Below are 19,702 nucleotides of genomic sequence, written 5' to 3' on the forward strand. Positions count from 1 at the left end.
CAGGAGTGAAATACAGTTTTGATGCTTTAAAATTATATAAGGTTCTTTTTTGTTTTCATGATGTTTCAAATTCGACTAGAGTTGACAGATTAAATTGCAGCTTTGGAATTCCTTGTAGAAATTTGACTTCCTTGTAGGTAATGATAAAGGGTTTTAATACTAGAAGATGTCTGGTAACAAAAGTTTTAAAAAGAATTTGTAGCACTTGGGGAACCATTATATCTTTATTCTAACAGTAATGGATTAATATTCTACAAAAAACCAGAAAGGAGGATATTACTTGGAGACCAGTAGATTCTGGTACTGGCTAACTTAGTCGCTTTTTATTTGTGTCATCTACTGAAAAGTGTATTTTGCACATGTAGATCTTGCTTACTGCTTTGGCATTTTTACTGTTTGCTGTGATGTATGTGAACTCTGTTTTGATTAATATGAAACCAGTCCTTTAAATTTTGTTTTTGACAGAAGGGAACAAAGAATTTGTAGAAGACTTCAGTGGATGAGAACATAAAGAAAGCAAGGAAAATGCCGAAACCAGTAAGTAGCTTTCTTACTCATCTAAAATCCTCACAGGGTTTTCACATTTAAGAGTGGTGACCTTACAGCAGCTCAGGTTGTTTTGACTCTGCCCTTTCTAGATTTCATAAGATCTGATAATGTACAGTTGGAGTTGAGATAGTTTAATACCAACAAGTGAAAAAAGATTAAGAAAGCTCAGTACTGCAAGTTGTGTGGAGCACACTTGGATATGGGGGCATTGCTTGTGCACCTCGGTGAACTAGGGCCCATTTGGCTGGTAGGAGGAATGACTTTTCAGAAATTGTTGAATTTGAGATGAGGTGACGTATAGTGGTTAATGGAGGCATAACTGGAGCCTGACTCAGTGTCTGTGAGAATCGGTGGAAGGATTTCTGCAAGATTTGGCAGGGGAAGACAGAGCATGTGTAAAGCGTCTGTGACAGCAACAGCACTAAGATAGGTGGTAGTTTTACCATGGTAGAGGGTATAACATTGAAGGGAGGAAATAAGAAATGTTTGTGGCCGCCTATTCATCTCACTTCAACGGAGGTAAGAGTTCGAGGAGTTATTCCGTTGGGACCTCGACCCTTAACACCAGAGGAAAAGAAAAATCTCTGCTTTTTTTTAATAATAATTCTAGAATTCTTGGAAGAGATAATTATTCAGCAGCTTGATTCTTTTGCTGTTGGTGTAATATTGGTTGCTTAGGATTTCGTTTGCTGTGTGTTAAATGACTTCTGGTTGTCTCTTCCCCTTGTCTCTTCCAGTGAGCAAAGCATTCAGAAATGGAACTGAATTGTCAGGGGAGATTATTTCTATTCAACTCAATTGGCTTATGTAATAGCCTTCAGGCTTTCTTTGTTTACTGATGTTTCACTGAAGTAGTAGATTAGGAGCAGGGCAGATCTATTACTAAGAATAAATACGTCTGTCTGCATGCGCGTGTACAAACCTACACATAGATACATTTGCTGTTAATCAGAAATTACTGGTGCAAATAGTCTGTGTTGCATGCCAGGATTTGGAACTGGTACAGCTTAACGAATAATGTGAACATGGCACTATCCAAGGGTTAGAAGATCTGTTCTGAGCTTTGCTGTTGGTCTACTGACCAATTGGCCATACCGTGTTGTTTCTGTAGTTTCCTCTTTTCCTTTCTGTGGATTGAGGACAATATCTTAGCACATTCTGAAGCTGGATGTAGTTATTCATATCCTGACCCCTTCTTGCAGAAAGCTTCACTATTAAGAGGAGGAACCTGAATTACCAACGTGCTGGTTTTTGACCTTTTTGAGTCTCGGCTATGATAATTGAGTAGTACCTTTGATAGAACTTCTCTACTGGAAAACTCCATTTTAACAATAAGGCAAAAACTGCTGTGAGCTGGGTGGTTCCTGAGGCCCCTAATGCCATGCGCCTACAGAGCAATGAAGTCACAGAACTGATGACGAGAAAAAAAGACAGCCTGAGTGAGATTACTTCTTTTTAAATTCTGGGATTGGAACCGTGAAATTTAGGCAGGCAGGGTTCTCTCTATTTTAAGGACCTGAGAAAATTGTAGGAAATAGAGTTTTAGAGTTGTTCACAAGAAAAGCAATATCCTTAGAAGTCAGATGGCAGAGGTGTTGGAATAGCTAACAATCCACCCTAGGAATGGAAATGAGCTACCGGATCTTAGGAAAAAAGCTGGACTCGTGACAAAGATGAGATAATTTATTTTTGTTCCTTTTAATAGGGGCTTTTTATATAAAGAGTTCTTAGATGTTGGGATGTTCTCACATGTCTTCTGGTGATGTGGGTGCGTGTGAGATCTTACAAGGAAGCCAAGTGAAAGGAGCCATTAAGAAATGAAATTAAATTGATTACATTTTTTGAAAAATGTCATACAGATTTCTTTCTGTAAGCTGCAAGTTGCTGTAATTATCATTGGTAATCAGTGAATGAAGAAGTAACACGCATGCCAAAGATAAATAATTTCACCTGTAAAAATCACACCTCAGATTTTGCTCTGGTTGCTTCTTAAATGGTAGATTGTTTTGGAGCTTTCCCCCCCCACCCCGCCTTGTTTTTTCCTTTCCTTCTTTGGAGACTGTAACAGCCTAGTCATTTGTTATGTTTAATGAATCCGACATTGTTCTTTGAAGAGTCTCGCTGTTCTGCGGGCGTTTGATAGGACTGGGCTATAGAAGGTCTCTTCCTCTGGACTTTCACTGAAGCTTTTAGCAGTTGTCTTTAAAGACAATCCACAATAACCAAATGCACTTCTCATCCGGAAACTGTTTGAGCTTCAACTCCTTGTTCTTCATTTTTGACAGCTGCTGCAGTTAAGTGTTGTCAGTGTTCTGTAGTTTTATTCTTGGAGGTCTTTTAACCTGAAAACTAATGAAATAATCATGGATGAGAACTAAGAAAACCCAGTTAACATAACTGGTGAGAATTTTGACAGTGTTATGGTTTAGCTCCCTTCTCTGTATTACTGTGACCTATTTAGTTTGGGTTTTTTTTCCAGATTCTGCTGTAATGATCCAGTTGGTTGTTTTCAGAAAATCTAGTTGTCTTGTAAATATGTGAACCTATGCAGTACAGCTATAAGTGAATTCTCTCCGCATTTTTTGAATGATTTTTTTTTTTGTGGTGCATAGCGAATAATTAATTGGTTTAAATGAAATCAGTAAACACTAAACCACGGAAAAACCAATGGAATACATTTCAGTTTCGCTTGTTTGCTTGCATGTGGAACAATTATGTAGTATTCCAGACAAATTTAAACAAATGAAGACCTGTAAAGGGTCTTGGCATAACTGAATTTTAAAGCAAAAATCTTTCCTTTTCCCACAAGTCTCAATCTGAAATGGCAGTGTGAATGATCTTCTTACACATGCTAGTAAAAGGTTCTTAGGTGTTGTGGCTTTTCTCTCTTGGAGGCTACTGGGTTAAATAGCTTGAGTGAAAAGGCTGTTTTGAAAGGGTGAAAGTGACTTTAATATATTGTCCTGTGATATTGAGGTAATCTGTGTCTGTAAAATTTACATTATTGAAATGCTTGATTGCTTCAGTAGAAAAGACTGTTTGTTCACTTTGGCTGTATTTGAAACAAAGCGGCTTTCCGTTCTTTCTGGCAGTTCACTGAGTTCTCTGCTTTTAAAACAAAGTAGTTATCAGACTTAATATTCTCAGTTCTGCCTAGCAGTGCAAAATTGAGTTTCATTTAGCTTCTGCTGTGATCCATCTAAAAAAAACCCCGGTGACTTCTTTGTTTAATTAGATCTTTGCTGCTGTAATCAAAATTGGAGCTGTTAATAGGGCTGTTTGCAGTGTGCTTAGTTCTCTGCTGACCAAAGAACAGAATATTTATTGAATCCTGCTTTCTTCCTAAAAGAACAGACACAAAGTGTTTCTCAACTGTACGCCGTTCTTCCAGATTTTCACCAAAAATAGAAACATGGAAGCTAAAATTAGGCATCATTAGTTATATAACTGTTAATCATTTCATAGGCTAAGAAGATTAGGTTTAATTGACTGAAATATTAGTTGCATTTATAGGGTGTAAAAGGAGTTAAAATTATTCAGCTGTTTTTCCTGGTAGTTTGAAGCATTTTTGTACAAGGCTGCAAGGTGTGAAAGAGAAAGCATTAAGCTGGATAGTAATGGGGTGGATGTCATACTTAATAAGATTAAAAAAGAATCTTTTTTTTTTTTTTTTGACCTCTTCACTATTTTTTAATGTGTATTTAGAAGGAGTAGATGTCAGATTCTAAAACAATATGAATGTTTAAAATTTGAATTAATATTTACAAGATTAAGTTATTTTCTGTAAAGTGGTTGAATTGAAATAGTAAGCTTTTGACTAGACTTATTTTAAAGGAAAATCTTTGAGATGCGTACTGCAGTATTTGAGTTATGGTTTGAATATCTGATTTATTTCTGCAGCATAAATAGACAACTTATGTCAGTTTGGAGGTCTGCTTTCTTTTGATTTGTCTGTTAGTCAAGTCTGTTTGTCATTGTTCTGTAGCTTTCTGTTCCTAGTGCTGTTTAATCCTTACCTTTTTACCACCTTCATTAATTTTTCTCTTGCATCTCTTCCTGTGTCTGCCTTGAGGTTGATATGGAGAGTGTGTCGTGTGTATGTGCACAGTGTGTAAAGTGAGACTCATGTATGCTACTCATGAACACGGATAATTTAATATGCAAACTTGATATAGTAGTTGGCTGAACTAGTGTGAAGAAACTCGTGGAAGCAACTTTTTTTGCTATATGCAATTTTCTTACAAATAGGAATTAGATTGGTTTCTGTGGCTTTTACATGTCAGTAATTCATTGCATTTATTAAAACAAATCCAAACCACTGGAATCTTCTGTGTAATTTTAAATGGCTTTTTACTAAGTATTGGTACCTACTCAATTTTGTGATCCCTGATGAAAGCTGAAGTGTCATGACTAATATCTGCAAATGATGGCTGAAGTACAGTAGTATTAGACTATGAAGCTATTAGTCAGTTTTTGTGCATATTCTGTGGACTGTTGCTATGCTTGAGGAGATGTGCAAAGGTTAATATGGTGACTGAGTAATTCAGTAGTGGAGGGTCAAAGTTAGATACTGCAAGGAAGCGTAGAAATATTTTTTTTCAAGTTCTTAAAGCAGTGGAATAATACAAGATGACTGTAACTCCCATATTAAATATGTGCTTTTAATATGTGCATGTGAATGTTTATTGTTCCAGGTGTATTCATTGCGTGTACTCTACTGGTTTGGATAAATTCTTTCATAGACAAATTGAGTTAGATTGTTTTTAGATAAATACTACTTTGTGAGCTGTGGTGGATGTCCTCATAACCCATTAGCAGCATTTATTATTAAAACATCAGTTGCTCCCTTCGTAAAGAATAATCAACATGTATGTGTGTGTTCTTCCCTTTCCCTGGATGGCATTCAATTATTTCAAACCAAGTCTGGTAAAATACAGATGAACAGAGACTGCTCGTTCTAATGCCACAGACCTGAACAAGCTCAAGAAAGGGGTACATGTGAACGTCACGAGGTTCAGCAAGGTCAGGTGCAAAGTCCGACACCTGGGTCAGGTCAACCCCTGGTATCATTACAGGCTGGGAGATGATGTATGTGATTGAGAGCAGCCCTGTGGAGGACTTGAACCTGTTAGAGCAGGTCCAGAGGAGGCCACAAAAATGATCAGAAGGCTGGAACACCTCTGCTGTGAGGACAGAATTGAGAGAACTGGGGTTGTTCAGCCTGGAGAAGGCTCCAGGGTAAGTTATTGTGGCCTCTCGGTACTTAAGGAGGACTTAAAGAAAGATGGGGACAGTCTTTTTAGAAGGGCCTATTGCAACAGGACGAGGGATGGTGGTTTTAAACTAAAAGAAGGGAGATTCAGACTAGACACATGAAAGAAATTTTTTTACAATGAGGGTGGTGAAGTACTGGCACAGGTTGCCCAGAGAGGTGGTAGATGCCCCATCTCTGGAGACTTTCAAGGTCAGGTTGGTTGAGGCTTTGCGCAACCTGATCTATTTTAAAGATGTTGCTGCTCATTGCAGAGGGAGGGTGGTCTAGATGACCTCGAAGGTGCCTTCCAACCCATTCTATGATTCTATAAGGCGAAGAAGGTAATTGTCATAATGCATGTAAGGATTTAAACCATTATTATTTGGGAAAAGTTTATTACAAATACATTAAGAAAAAGTATGTGTACGCAGATATTGGGATGAAGCTTTGTTAGAAATAAGGAAAAGCTATATTCTTCTGTAGCAATATTTTCTGCGTGTTTGGTGATCATTTTATGGTGAAAGGTTTTTATCCTTGGCCACTCAGTATAAGAAAATGAGCCAAGCTAAATAGTCACTGTAAAAGCTGTGAGGTAGGTATTGGTATTCTAAACACAGGTTTGATGCTCTAAAATAGAGCTTTGCAGTCGCGTCTTTCCAAAATGTCCAGGAGACATTTTCTATGCTATGCTAAACTTCACTGTGTTCTTTATACCCTTTTACAGGAGCTTTGTTTATAAAATGCACTCTTAAAGTAGCCAACTGAAGAAAAATTAATGCTAAGCATTTTCCTCCTTGTAGAATTTTCTGAAATAAAATAAAATTAAAATAACTCATTAACATGGCCTTTTATCTTTTCCATTATGGCCTCTGCTTGTCTAGATCCTTGGCTTATGTAATTTAATGTATAGTTGCATAAAGGCAATATATTCAGGATAAAATTCTGCCAGCAAGAGGCAAACCCTAAAGGTGTTCACATTTTCCCTATGGGTTGTGGGGTTTTTCTAAAATGTCACTTTCTTCCTCGCACAAGAATGCACTCCTTGTCCTAGCTTTACTGCCTGAACACCAGTATAGTCATATATCTAAACTGGGCTGGGTGTTGGAAGCATTGGAGTTTTGTGGTTGGTTTGGTTTTTTTGTGTTTTGGTATTTTGGGCTTTTTTTGCTTCATTTTGGTTGCTTTACTGCGTACAGAGTAGCCTAAGTCAGTGATTTCTGGTGCTGAGTGTAAGAGGGCAGGTCTAGGAGTGCTGTATGCAGGATGTTGACTCTGTCGTGGAGTTGCCTGGTCTGTGGGGGAGGAGAGGAGGATCTCTCACCACACGGATCTTGCCAGAGGGTTCACAGAGTCTAAGTTACCCAGTTACTAAGTCTAGAGTAGCATTTTTAAGTATTTCCCAGACATGATCACCATGATATTTTAGTATTTAGTATTTGCGTAGAGATATCTGGGTCAGTAGTAAGTGATTTAAATTGTGGCACCAAAAATATTTGCATATAGCCACTTTTTAACTTGGAAAAGAAAAAGGAAGTTTGCTCAGGCATACTCCTGTAAATCACAGAACACTTAGAGATTTTGTTGGTTTGTTTAGTCAAAAATGAATTGAGTTCAGTCAAATTTAATATGACTATACCAAGTGAGACTTCTTGCAGCACTTACCCTGGGCTCATGCAGAGCAGAATGGGATTTGTCTCACGGCTGAGTAGTTGATGTAGTTGGTAAGTCTTGTCTAGTGCTTTGTCAGAGTTTCTGCAGTTTGAAGGAAGATGTCTAACCCTGCTGAGAGCAAGACTGAAAAGCAGCCGTGAAATGGGTCTTGTGATAGGAGTGGTGGGAGCCTTCCAACGCTTGCTACAGGAAACCTTCATGCGTTTCTCTTATCACCATTGCAAGAGCTCCTTCCTGTTTCTGTGTTCATGTGGTAAGGTTGGTTCAGAGTAATTATGTTCAGATTAGTGTCTGTCTTTATAATTTGTGGTTCAGATAATTTCCTCTTGTCACCAGTGTCATGTTAGGAGTGTTGCTTCAAAGGAGCTGGATGCCCAACAACAGAGTACGTGAGTGACAGTGCATTGCTGGATTTACTGGGCCTATTTCTCTGCCTGTATTTCCTCTGTTCCCCACCTTATTGATAATGTGGAAGCTTTCCCCGTGACTCTTCTTAATGTAGTTGGTTAGCTTCATTTTACAGACAGCGCAGCTGACGCTGGAGGTTTGATTTTGATGAGAGTGTGATGCGTGATCGAGGTTTGGCGTAGATAAGTAAAGCTTCTGGGTTCAGTCTCGGGTTTTGCCAAAAGTAGCCTTCTTGTTTTCCATGCCCAGAAACAGCTGAAGCTGTGAAACGGTGTTATGAGATTGTAAAAGCTCAGTGTTTGCATGCCAAAAATCCAAGTCAGTCCAAATGCCTTCAGAAGAAAGAGGATCAAGTGTGGTGTTAACTTTGTAAGTCTCTTCTTAAATCAATCATATCATAAAAGGTAACACTGTAATATTGCTATCATTTAATTGGCTGCTTCCTTAGGACTGAAAGAGTGACTATTAATTAGCAGCTGGATGATCTATTAATCAGAAGTTTAAAGATAAAAGAAAACTGCTGAAGATTCAAGCAGTTCCTGTAATGCCTGTAAGCATCCAGGTGCTGCTAAGCGTGTTTGTGTGTCGCCGGTGTGGCAGCCGTACTCTTACGGCGCTCAGCTCTTGAGGCACTAACACCTGGCAGCAAACAGAATCTACAGGCTTGTGTTGAGTTTGCCTCTGTGATGCATCTGTTATTTTACTGGTTGAGTATTTTTGTTCTTGTGAGGGATATACTCTTTCAGGTCGTAATTCTTGCATTTGTAGAAGGTGACATTTGTTAGAAGGATATTTATGTAAGAAGTTTCTGCTACAGCTCTGAAGTCTGCTGCGATTTGTTGAAACTACTGTGCTGTGAGATCTTCTGTGACTTTTTGTTTTGGCAATGGTGCTGTTACATGCTGCAGTGCTTTGGCATTTAAGAAAGTTATATTTTAGCCTTATCCTTTGTAACTTGCGTACTTGTAGCTGTCCTGAAGCAGGCTTCACTTTTAAAATTTAAAAACTGCCTTAAAAATATTAACTTAATGTAATTAAGGGGCAACCCCCCTCACTTAAACCAGTGCAACTGGTAGTGAGTTAGACTTGCCGTTTAAAATGAGTTGTTCCATGAGAGAATAAATACATTTTTTTTTTTACTTTTGAAATAGGCAGAGTAAGAGAATGTACAGAAAAGACCTCTTCTCCCCGCTCCTGACACATCCTCTAATTTTCTTTGCAATAAAAGTTTACTATCTTTTGCTCCAAAGCCTTCAGCTCTTGCTCTTTATCACACAAAAGAAGTTTGCTAACCCCCTGCTATCTTCCTTGTTTGCAGGTGTACAATGTAGAGGCCCTCAGACTCCTGCTACTCTTGCCTTCTATGTCCAGCTCATGCCCACTAACACTAAATGACACTAAAGAAAGGAGTGAACAAGCTTGATCTGTTACATGGAGACAAACTTCTATCCAGTTTTCCTTTTGTGTGGCTTAGATTTCCTTTCTGTGTTCTGTCTTGTGGAGAGTTTTCCAGACTCTCACTTTTCAAAGTATTCCACCTGGTGGCAAAATTAGGGAAATAGTTGATGCTAATGGTTTACACAGGCATAGATCAAGGAGTGTAAGAACCTGTAATACAAGTCCTAATTTATTCCTGTTCCGTATTTTATAGTAGAGGGAGAGAAATAAGAATATGTCTGTGTGCCTTAAATTTTAAGTTTCATGTTTCTGAGTGTTTTGCATTTATAACAAAGTAGATTTGACCTTTAACAGTTTTGTATTTGTTTTCTCTGAAGATAAATAAAATGGTCCTCTGCTTCAGGAGAAGGAAGAAGTTCATTGAATAGCAGTGGTTTTTCAGTCTTGTAGTAAGGGAATTGAATGGAATCGTTGTTAAGGATAGCTACCTTCTTTAGTTCCTCCTGTTGATGAAAAATCTGCTATTACTCTGTCCTGAGGTGTACAAGCTCTAGTCCTATATCCTTGAAGAGTGCTGGACCTCTTAATTTGAGAAATGGCAGGGCAGGAGGCCGCTTGTCTTTTTATATTGCCGAGTATAAAATGATAATGTATATGACTAGGAACTGCTTCACGCGTTTAGGAAGCCCACAGAAAGATAGTTCCCAGTAGCTGAATGTCCCAGTGTCCTCTGAGTGTTCAGTAGTCATGTCACTTGTCCTATTAAACTGGTTTTAAACTTTGTTCACTGGTTTGACCTTCAAAACTACTGTTAAATATTATCTTGAATATGCTTTTATACTAAATAAATTATGAGATTTTTTCAGATTGAAGTTTTCCATTTTTTTATCTGCCGTGTTTTGTGTGTATACAAGACCATTGAAATTGTTGAATTTACTTACCGTATTATATGGTTTGTTTTAAGCTAATCGCGGTATATAAAAGCATTACACTGTCACAGTACGATTTAAATATTTCTTTATTTTCTGTAGATCAATGTCAGAGTAACCACAATGGATGCAGAGTTGGAATTTGCCATCCAGCCCAATACAACAGGCAAGCAGCTCTTTGATCAGGTAACTCATATGTGTACAAATACACAAAGCTATTGTGGGTATTAAGGCATAGTTTGAGAAAGTGGAAGTGTTCTTATGTATGGATTATATTTTTTTCTTACGTTATCTAAGCTGTGCTCTTGGTCAGTTTGAGTTTCCTCATTACTTCTCATGGAATGTATTAAATTCAAAGACAACTCTGTGTAAATAGGTTAGCAGTGAGGCTTCAGCTGAATCACGTGTATAGAACTGCTTTGAAATGAACAGTATTTTTTCATTCCCAGGAGTGGAAGCTTTTCCCCTTCCCAAATGTTGGAAGAGTAATGTTGCCTTATGATATAGTTTGAAATTTAAAAAAACAAACAAACAAACTCCAACCAAGTGGAAAGCTGAAAATGATGGCTTTAATGTGCTTCTGGATTGCAGACCCATCAGAACTACATATTCTCACTTGATAGTGTCTCTATCGTACACCATTCAGATGGGCTAAATTAATGATTTTTTTAATGTTGTTCGCACATTCCTTTCATGCAGTGTTAGCCATCAGAATCTTGAAGCATTTTGTTTTATCTAGGTTGTGGAGTGTTCCAGAAAATGTTTGAAAGCTTGTCAGCGTGTCAATTTGTTTTTCCTTGAGAAACCAATAAATGCATTATATTATCTAGATCCAAGATGTATGCATTTAGTTAAAAACACAGAAATGTTCAAAATTACTCTTCAAAGCCAGTTTAACTCTGTTAGCAGTTAAGCCTAGTAGAACCGCTGTCTCTGCTCACTCCGCTATAGATGCTTAAAGTATGAAATGATGAGTATTAAGAGAAAGTAAAACGTTGAAAGAGTTCTTTAAGAGCTCTTAAGCTCTTAACTGATGATTAAATGTCTTAGTATAGAAGTTGAAAGTAGGGGAATGTTTATTGTTTTGTAACACTGAGCTTCTTCTTTTGGGTGAATGAAATTTCATTTGCAGTTCTTGTTTGAAAAGACCGTCTGACTCCTTACACTTCCACCCCCTGCCCCTTTCTCTAACATCAGTAACAGTGTCTCTTCAGCCTCTGCACAGAATAGATTTCATGACTCTTATAAAGACTTCTTGAAGAAAGGGGCTGTCCTGCCTTTTGTCTAACCAACATCACCATCAATTAAAAACTAGGGTATTCTGTGGCAGAGAAGCCCCAAGCTGTTACTTGTCTACTGCCAGCCTTTGCTATCTCCTGCCACGCAGTTTTGGGTGGGGTGACATTCTGCTGTGTAACGTCTTGTGCCCAGGTAATCAGGTTCATCCAAATTGGGGCATTCACAAACAGGGAACAAAGATACAGCTCTCGATTCTTTTTTTCGTGGTCTCTTCAGCTTTGTTCCTCAGTTCACTGTGTGGCATTTGACATCTTACCAGCTCTCACAAACGATTTTTGGAAGTTTAAATTGAAAAATTGTTAGCTCAAGCAAAATCCACCAGCATAGTAGTGCGTGAGGAAACATTTTCAGTCTGACCTTAAATTCATATGCAAGTTCGCAGAGTAACATCAAGACTTGAATTGTATTGCAAAACCAGCATGAAATTTTCAGGCAAATGTTATGCTGTTTTTCTGTAGAAAGATAATTGAGTAACACTGTTATTGGGAGGGTTGTTCTTCAAGGTTTCTGCAGAAATGGTGGATATGATAGTAGACTTGCTGATTGGTGCTTGCAGAACACAATCTCCTCTCCTTGAATTTAGCTGTTGTCTAATACTTCTCTATATTTTTGAACAGCTTGTTCTTTTTTTCAGTCAATGGTTCTTTTAAGCTTTTAATTATGTTTCCTGGAGGTGTTGATTTGTTTCTGTGTGTGTGTGTTTTCATCATCTTTATCTGTTAGAATTCGGCATTTGAGATCTGTGGCTTTTGCTTTTCCATTGTAAAACTTAGTAAAGTTCTTGTTGCGCAAGCCTATTGCACAATTTTTTTTTAAAATAACTTGTATGTCAGAAGGTGTCTAGACATATTTATCGTTAGTCTTTCGGTCTGTCCGGTCAGAATGGGCAAGAGGAGATCTGTTCTCTTTTAGTCAACCAATTCAGGATCTATGAGTTTCCTGGGAGAGGAAGAACCCTGTGGTACATTTCCACGCACTGGTGGTAATGGTGGGGGTTGTTTTATTTTGCTGTTTTCAGTGAGGTGATAGCACTGAGCATCAGTACCTCTGGTTTACTGTAGCTGCCGTTAAGAAAGAATGGGAGGGTTGTCTCCTTTATTTCGAGTTATACCCCGCTGTTCTTTCCATGTATCTCAGAAGCTCCTGTACAATCTTTCAGAAGCTGACGCAATGAAATTCTTGCTATGTGTTTGTTTTTTATTTGCCAAAACACGCCTGTTGCTCTGGATACTTTTCTTCTCCAAGAAGTCTTTATTGCCTATTAATAGTCAAGTTGTAGGATGTGATGGTGAATAAATCTGTTCTACAGGTGTGATGAAGACTTGCCTGAAGCCACTTAATGAATCTTTTGAACCAGAATCATCAGGTTCAAATCATCAGAATCAAACTCCTAAATTTCTCATTCTGAATTTACTTTTCATACACCGCTACTTCAGTGTATAAGTGCTTGTATTATCTCGGTACAAAGTTTCAGATTTTTTGTTTTCTCCTCTTTTGTTTGAGCTGGGAGGCAATGATAGGTGATGCTCTTGTCTTATTCGAGAAGTCTGAAGTAAAGCAGGCTAATGCATAAGCTGGTTTTAGTGTTGATGTGCAAGCCTGTGTAACTCTGCATTGCAGTAGAGAAGCAGAGAAGCATTTAAACGATGTGTAATGTGCACCTCAGTTGAAGGGCTGTAGTTAGCAGGTGAGAGCAAAACGTTTTGACGTGAGCATAAGCACTTGTCTCCTTATGCCTTATGGGCAGAGCTTTTGAGCATCTGCAGTTCTTACTGACTTATTTTGCAGCTCAGAGCGCTGATCAGGTACAAAGGCTCAACTTGGACAGCTGTGAAGGAAAGAGCATTCTCAGTCAGCCAATAGAGCCATGAAATCAGGAGAGGTGTGCCAAGAGAAGCAGCAGGTCTGAAACTTCTGTAGTGGGGCACTAAATTTAATGTTACTCAGGACCATACTAGTAACAAAAATTTGTTCTTAACTTTTCTTATGTTGTAAAGTAAATGATGCAGGAATTCTAGAGAAACTGTGCTCACTGAAGGAGTCCGGTTGGATCCGTGAACATTGTCCATTCTGTGCTTTGGAGCTTGAAGGTTAAAGGGTAGAGGAGGAGAAAAGGTGCACACTTGAATGTTTGTTAGCTAATAATACAAAATATGCAAGGCATCAGTAGTAAGCTTGCATAGCTATCTTGTGACATTTTCTAATTTTCAAAATCTTAATTTTGCAACCTGCTAGTACTGCTTTAAAATGGAGGAGGATCTATGGTTAAAATTCTTTTTACTTCACATGCATCTGAATGCTTCCATAAAACAGCCTTCACTAAACCAGCTTGCCAGCATGGTCCAACCTGAGAACGTGTGTAAGTACTGCCATACTGGATCTTCTGGAGCCAGAGTTTACAGTTATTTAATAATCTTTGCTGGACCTTTCCAATTAATTGCTTATCGAATCCGCGTGTACCTTTACTGTGCAAAAGACTTGTAAGGTAGTTCTATGATTTCATTATTCTCTGTATAGTAAAAGTGCTTCTTTTTACTTTGAACCTGATGATTTCTGCTGATTCTCTTAATTCTTACATTACGAGAAATAATGAATAATAATTTTCTTATTTCTTTCTACATGCCATGCAAGATTTACAGACCTGTATCATATTTTTCCTTTCCTCATTTCTCTGTCAGTAGTCTTAGGTCTATTCTTGGCTATGCAGAGAATGTGCCATGTCACTGATCACTCTTAAATGTTCCTTAAACATTTACAATGCTGCAGCATCCTTTTTTAAAGTCGATATGAACAGTCAGTTATGTAGAATTAGAGATTTGGGAATGCCATGGGTGTGTATAGTAATACTAACAGCTTCATTGCTTTTTTTTTTTCTTTACAGTGTTTTACAGCATTTTGTTTTCATTAAATATCATCTTTTATTGAGTTTTGTCTTCCTTTTAGCTGTTCATTCACAGATCTTTATGGAAGGTTTTCTACAGCAGGTTTTGTCACATCAGTTTCATCCTTTTTCGCAGATCACGTATGAAGTCCTGGGGGTCTTCCTTAGTGGTTACACTGCAAGTCTGTTCTGAAAAGAGTTTATTTTCTTTCTTTTTAACTAGTATATTCATAAAAAGACCTTTCCTCCTATTCAAGGACAAGTTTGTTTCTTTAGTAGCCTTTGGTGGTCGACCTGATGAGAAATCTTGCAGGAAATCCATGTATGGTTGATTAGCTAGATCATCCTTAGTCCTTTTATCATTAACTCTTAGAAGATCTCAAAAATATTTGAAGGAGGTGATTCACCCAAATTACCACATCCTTGTTCCCAATTATTCTTTATTATAGTTTCACCAGTTGTCTTCTGTTGAAGTGGACTTACTTGTCTGTGGGTCTGCAGATCTCCTCCCAGACATGCTTTAAATACAGGGTCCTGTTTGCTGCTTTGCTCTCCTCAGGTGCTGAGGTTGGTACAGCTGTAATCTGCACACTGCAGGTAGCAGTTTGGCAACATAGTGTTTGAGTTTATTTAGGACTCTGAGGTGAATGCTTTGCTGAACCTGATGTTTCGCCACTGATTTTTTTTCTGTTCTTATAAAACTTGACTACATTTTAGTTTGAGATAGTTTCTGTGGCTTGATTACCACTGAAGACATCTTGTTGTAGCGATCACTGATGATTACGAATCATTTATCTTTAGGTGGTGAAAACTGTTGGACTTCGTGAAGTCTGGTTTTTTGGGCTGCAGTATGTGGACAGCAAAGGCTACTCAACTTGGCTGAAGCTAAATAAAAAGGTAACAATTCCCAACTATTTAGGCAAGTGTACAGTTTGAAATATACTTTTAATAAGGCTTGCTGCTTTAATGTTGTAGATGAGATATAGCTGGCTTCAAATTTAGGTGAAAAGTTGCTTTTCATTTGCTTTAAACGACAAAATACAACATTAAGTTTAGTTATAAAAGAATACGCAAAGCTGCATCAACACTTCATTTGAGGAGGAGGTTCTATTTCCAGTACTGTGGTGATGCATGCTTAGGAAGGTTTAAATTCATGTGGTTGTCCTGTTTTATTGTTGCAAAATATAGAATAAATGTTCTACAGTTGGGGCTTGTGTGTGAAGTATGGAGCTACAGGAACTGGCCTGTATACAGCCTTTAAACAGGGCACCAATAACAGGCTCCTAAACTCATGTTTAGGTGTCTAGTAGGTAGATTGTAGGATAGTTTTCGGTTTGTTTTACCCCAACTGCGCTGAGCACGTTGTATCTCCCTGTTCGAAACCAGGTCAATTTACTTTAAATTCTATTTATGGATTTGAATGGTCACTTTTTATTGTAATATTGTGTGTCAGGTTATTAATGGCACTGTTCAGAATAGACCCTTTTTTGAGTACAATGTTGTGAAGAATACTTTTTTTTGTCTTCTGTATTAGGAGGTAAATCCGGAGGTTTTTAGGAGTAAGTCCCACTGTCTGCACTTACAATCTTTTTTTTTTCTCCTCTGTGGTAAATCCAGCAAGTTAAACCTACTAACCACCAAAGCTGCCTCCTCAAATTGCATATATGTCTTGTTTCATACACCGTAAATGTTTTAGTGCTACAAGTATTTTGTTAGCCCTAACAGCTTGCCTCCAGTCGTTGGATTCTACAGGATTGGTGCATCATTTGTGAAAAACACAAAGACATTGGTCTGTGAAAGTCTTTAGCAAGTTAAGTTGATGGTGCAGTTCAGAGTAGCAAGGGTGTGCTAATCTAAGACGGTTATCTAGCGTTTTTTTAAAAAAATAAAAGTTTATAACATTTGATTCTTAAATGCATCATCATAAACTGGCTCTTACTTGTAAGTTACTATTTAAATATTTGTGGTAAATACATATAAGACGTGATAAATCATAGAATACGTGTGCAAATGAGGTTTATTTATGGCAAAAGCACAACTAATCACTCACTGGCAAGATTAAAGTATGTAAAAGAAAATGTGTATAAAGAAAAGCCGATGGACAATAATGAAAAGCGAGCAAAAGTTCTCAAATTTACATCTGACATATTGAATATAGTACTGATGCTACCTACCTTCCATACTTGATTAAATGGTTGCATTAGATTTACAGTTTTTGATACTTCCTGCAAGTCAAGCAAGCAGATGCATTGCTAGAGCACGTAAAATGTGTAGTAAAGTGCTTGAGGTATTGGGATGTGTGAGATTTATTTTATTATGAATGTACATTTTAACAATCACTGTATATTACATGTTAAAATTAGTTTAATTTTGAATGTTTTTGCTTTCATCATGATCAGTGCTGAAAGCTGAGCTCAAGTAAAACAGAAAATGCTATGTAAAAGCGAAGTTTTGTTGAAATTTGAAGTACACACGTAAAACTTATGATCAGAGCTGATCTTTTCACAGAAATCATCATTATAAGGCTTATCCATTCTAGAAAGATAATGTGGTTAATGGAATTAATCCTTTTTTTGCACAGGAACAAAGTACAGGTATTTAGTTCAATAGCTCAAAGACTTTAAAGACTCCAACTTTGCACTTTCATTGAAGAAATGTGCTGTAGTTCTTGCTAGGTCTTGTTAGACCCTGCTTTGTTACTACCTGCAGTTCATCCTTGGATATAGTTTTGATTTTTCTTAATATGTATTACAACTTATTTTTTTCCAAAGATTTATTGTGATAAATACAAATTCACACAAGCCTATAAAAAAAAAAACAAACCCCAAAATCTTAAACAGCCCATGAGTAGTATTTAAAAATTGCCTGATTTATCCAAACTGGTGTACTTGCTTCAGTGCCCTGTGAACCGTTGGTGAGTTCTGCAGTGGGCTTGTCAGGAAACACTGCATTGCAATGTAGAGGACCTAAAGAGTTTATTACTACTCAGTTAGATTCAATTTAGCGCTCCTTATTATATTTTTTTTTCCTCTCCTCAGGTAACACAGCAAGATGTAAGGAAAGAAAATCCTTTGCAGTTTAAGTTCAGGGCCAAGTTTTTCCCAGAGGATGTATCTGAAGAATTAATTCAGGAAATAACTCAGAGACTTTTCTTCTTGCAAGTCAAAGAAGCCATCCTAAATGACGAAATATACTGCCCACCAGAAACTGCAGTTCTTCTAGCTTCTTACGCTGTCCAGTCCAAGTATGGCGATTACAGTAAGGAGATACATAAACTAGGCTACCTAGCCAATGACAGACTTCTCCCTCAGCGGTGAGTGACACTGGTTTTGCATCATCTGCTGCATATAAACTTGATTACAGCACATTTTTTATAATTAAGGTATTAAGTGATAGTGTGTATTTGATGGGAGCTTTCTTAGAGTGTGCGTTTTGCTAGTAAAATATAGAGATCCTAATTTAGACTCTAAGTAACGATAAAGAGTCACGACCATGGGTTTCTTAAGACGTATTTCCTGTCCTGTCCACAACCATCTGCACAGATTTAGTTGAACAGATTTCTGAAGTACTCCAACATGATGTTTCTGGAGGCTTACTTCTGCTAAAGTAAAATCAAAATACTCTGATACAGAAGTCACTAAGATTAATTTGATACTCACTCCTTTTCTTCAGTCCTTCATTGTTTTGTACAGTTAAATGATGATAACTTCCTGAAAATAAAGTGTATTGCAAATAAAATACACGGTAGAAAAATACTGGCCTGGACAGAAAATTTAGAAACTAAATTGTTGCTATTGCTCTTGAACTCTTTTGGTCTGGTCACTCATCTAATTGCTTAGGAAAAGTAAGCTTCGAGTTCATAGTTCTGTTTCTTTATGCAACAGAAACCGTCCTGCTGGACTGTTTTGGCAGCAAGAGAAGCATTGTGACACAAATGTACAAAGTCAGGTGGTTTTGTTAGGGTAGATGAATCCGTGGCGAGGTATTGCAGACAAGTGTGTGGTTACAAAATACATAACATTAAAGCATCTTCAAAGAAATGAAGGCCGTGGAGTAATCTGAGGTTTCTTTAGAAGTCACGTGCTTTGTCTCTTTGGTTTGAAAACTAAAAGTGGAAACACACTTATTGATGTAACTAAGCCTGAGAACTTTCTAGCAAGCAAAAAAGCGTTTCAAAGGATTGGGGTGAAGTATTGAAAGAAGTATTTCTGAAACTGTTTCAGATTTTTAAAAATCATGGCTGGAAGTTTTGGCTGTTTGCTTCCTTCTTGTGATGGCAAAGTCTACAGCTCTTTCTAGAAAAATACCTGTTGTTAGGACGGCGAGGAGATGGGGAACCAGTAAGACTCTCATTCCTGAAGATGTTAGTTCAGAAATCTTGAGTGATGCTCAGCGATAATGATAGCCTGTGAGCACCGGTGTGCTTGTGTGTGACACAAATTCAGATACTTAAGATGCTCTTTTTCAGTAGACAAATGTTCAGATGATTTCCCAGCATATGCTTTCAACCAGCCATGTGCCAGTCTGGAGCCTCTCTCCTTGGAGGTGTTCAGAAGCTGGCTAGACATGGTCCTGGGCAACTGGTATGCTTGAGCAGAGGGGTAGGCAAGATGACCTCCAGAGGTCACTTCCAACCTCAACCATTCTGTGATTCTGTGAAGAAGAGCTTGGGAGCAGGGCTTTCATTTTCAAATTAGCACTTGTGTGATGTAATCCTGGGGGATAGAATATTTTGCAATAACCTGTTTTGTCCATTTGGGTTTTTTTGATTAATAGCTACTGCTGTGAAAATTTTATTGAACATTTTGTGAATATTTGCTGGAGGAGTAGAAGAATTAATGGTGGAAAGCAGCTCACAATGTAGAAATCAGGCCTGATTTAATTACAGAACTTAATTAACATTGTCCTAGGAGATTTGGAATTAATTTTTTTATGTGATAGAAACTTGTAAATGATTGCCAGGATGCTTTGAGATTATTGTAGCCAAAGCAGGCTGTTCTATGTGTGCTCTTCAACAGGCTTCTCTCAGTATTTAGAGTGGTTTGTCATTGCATGTTCTTGTATGATTTAGTTGTGAAGATGTCGGCTTGGTGCGGGTGCAAAAAATAAAGCCTCTGCCTCAGTTTTGAGAAGGAAGGCCTGTTGATGGGGATACACACTAAGCAAAGCAAAATGTGATGTGGCTACCACTGGAAAGTGTATTTCACCAGCTACGGGCAGGATAGTGAGTCGAGTGACAGAAAGATCCTGTAACAGAAGAGACACTGCAGTGGTGTCTTCTGCATCATTGAGTATATTCCTTACTGTACTCTG

At 37.8% G+C, this 19,702-nt stretch overlaps 1 protein-coding gene across 2 annotated transcripts in view; it reads left to right on the top strand.

The window, feature by feature from the left end:
* Positions 1-462: 462 nt before the first annotated feature.
* RDX (radixin) overlaps positions 463-19,702 on the top strand; it is a 39,328-nt gene continuing 20,088 nt past the window's right edge. For both annotated transcript variants that reach the window (XM_010134902.1, XM_010134903.1), the window contains exons 1-4: positions 463-537; positions 10,312-10,395; positions 15,191-15,286; positions 17,428-17,702. In XM_010134902.1, the coding sequence (XP_010133204.1) occupies positions 526-537; positions 10,312-10,395; positions 15,191-15,286; positions 17,428-17,702 (467 nt within the window). In that variant the 5' untranslated portion in view covers positions 463-525. The remainder of the gene's footprint in view (positions 538-10,311; positions 10,396-15,190; positions 15,287-17,427; positions 17,703-19,702) is intronic.

The sequence above is a fragment of the Buceros rhinoceros genome, unplaced genomic scaffold, assembly GCF_000710305.1.
Source record: "Buceros rhinoceros silvestris isolate BGI_N320 unplaced genomic scaffold, ASM71030v1 scaffold1644, whole genome shotgun sequence".
NCBI lineage: Eukaryota > Metazoa > Chordata > Aves > Bucerotiformes > Bucerotidae > Buceros > Buceros rhinoceros.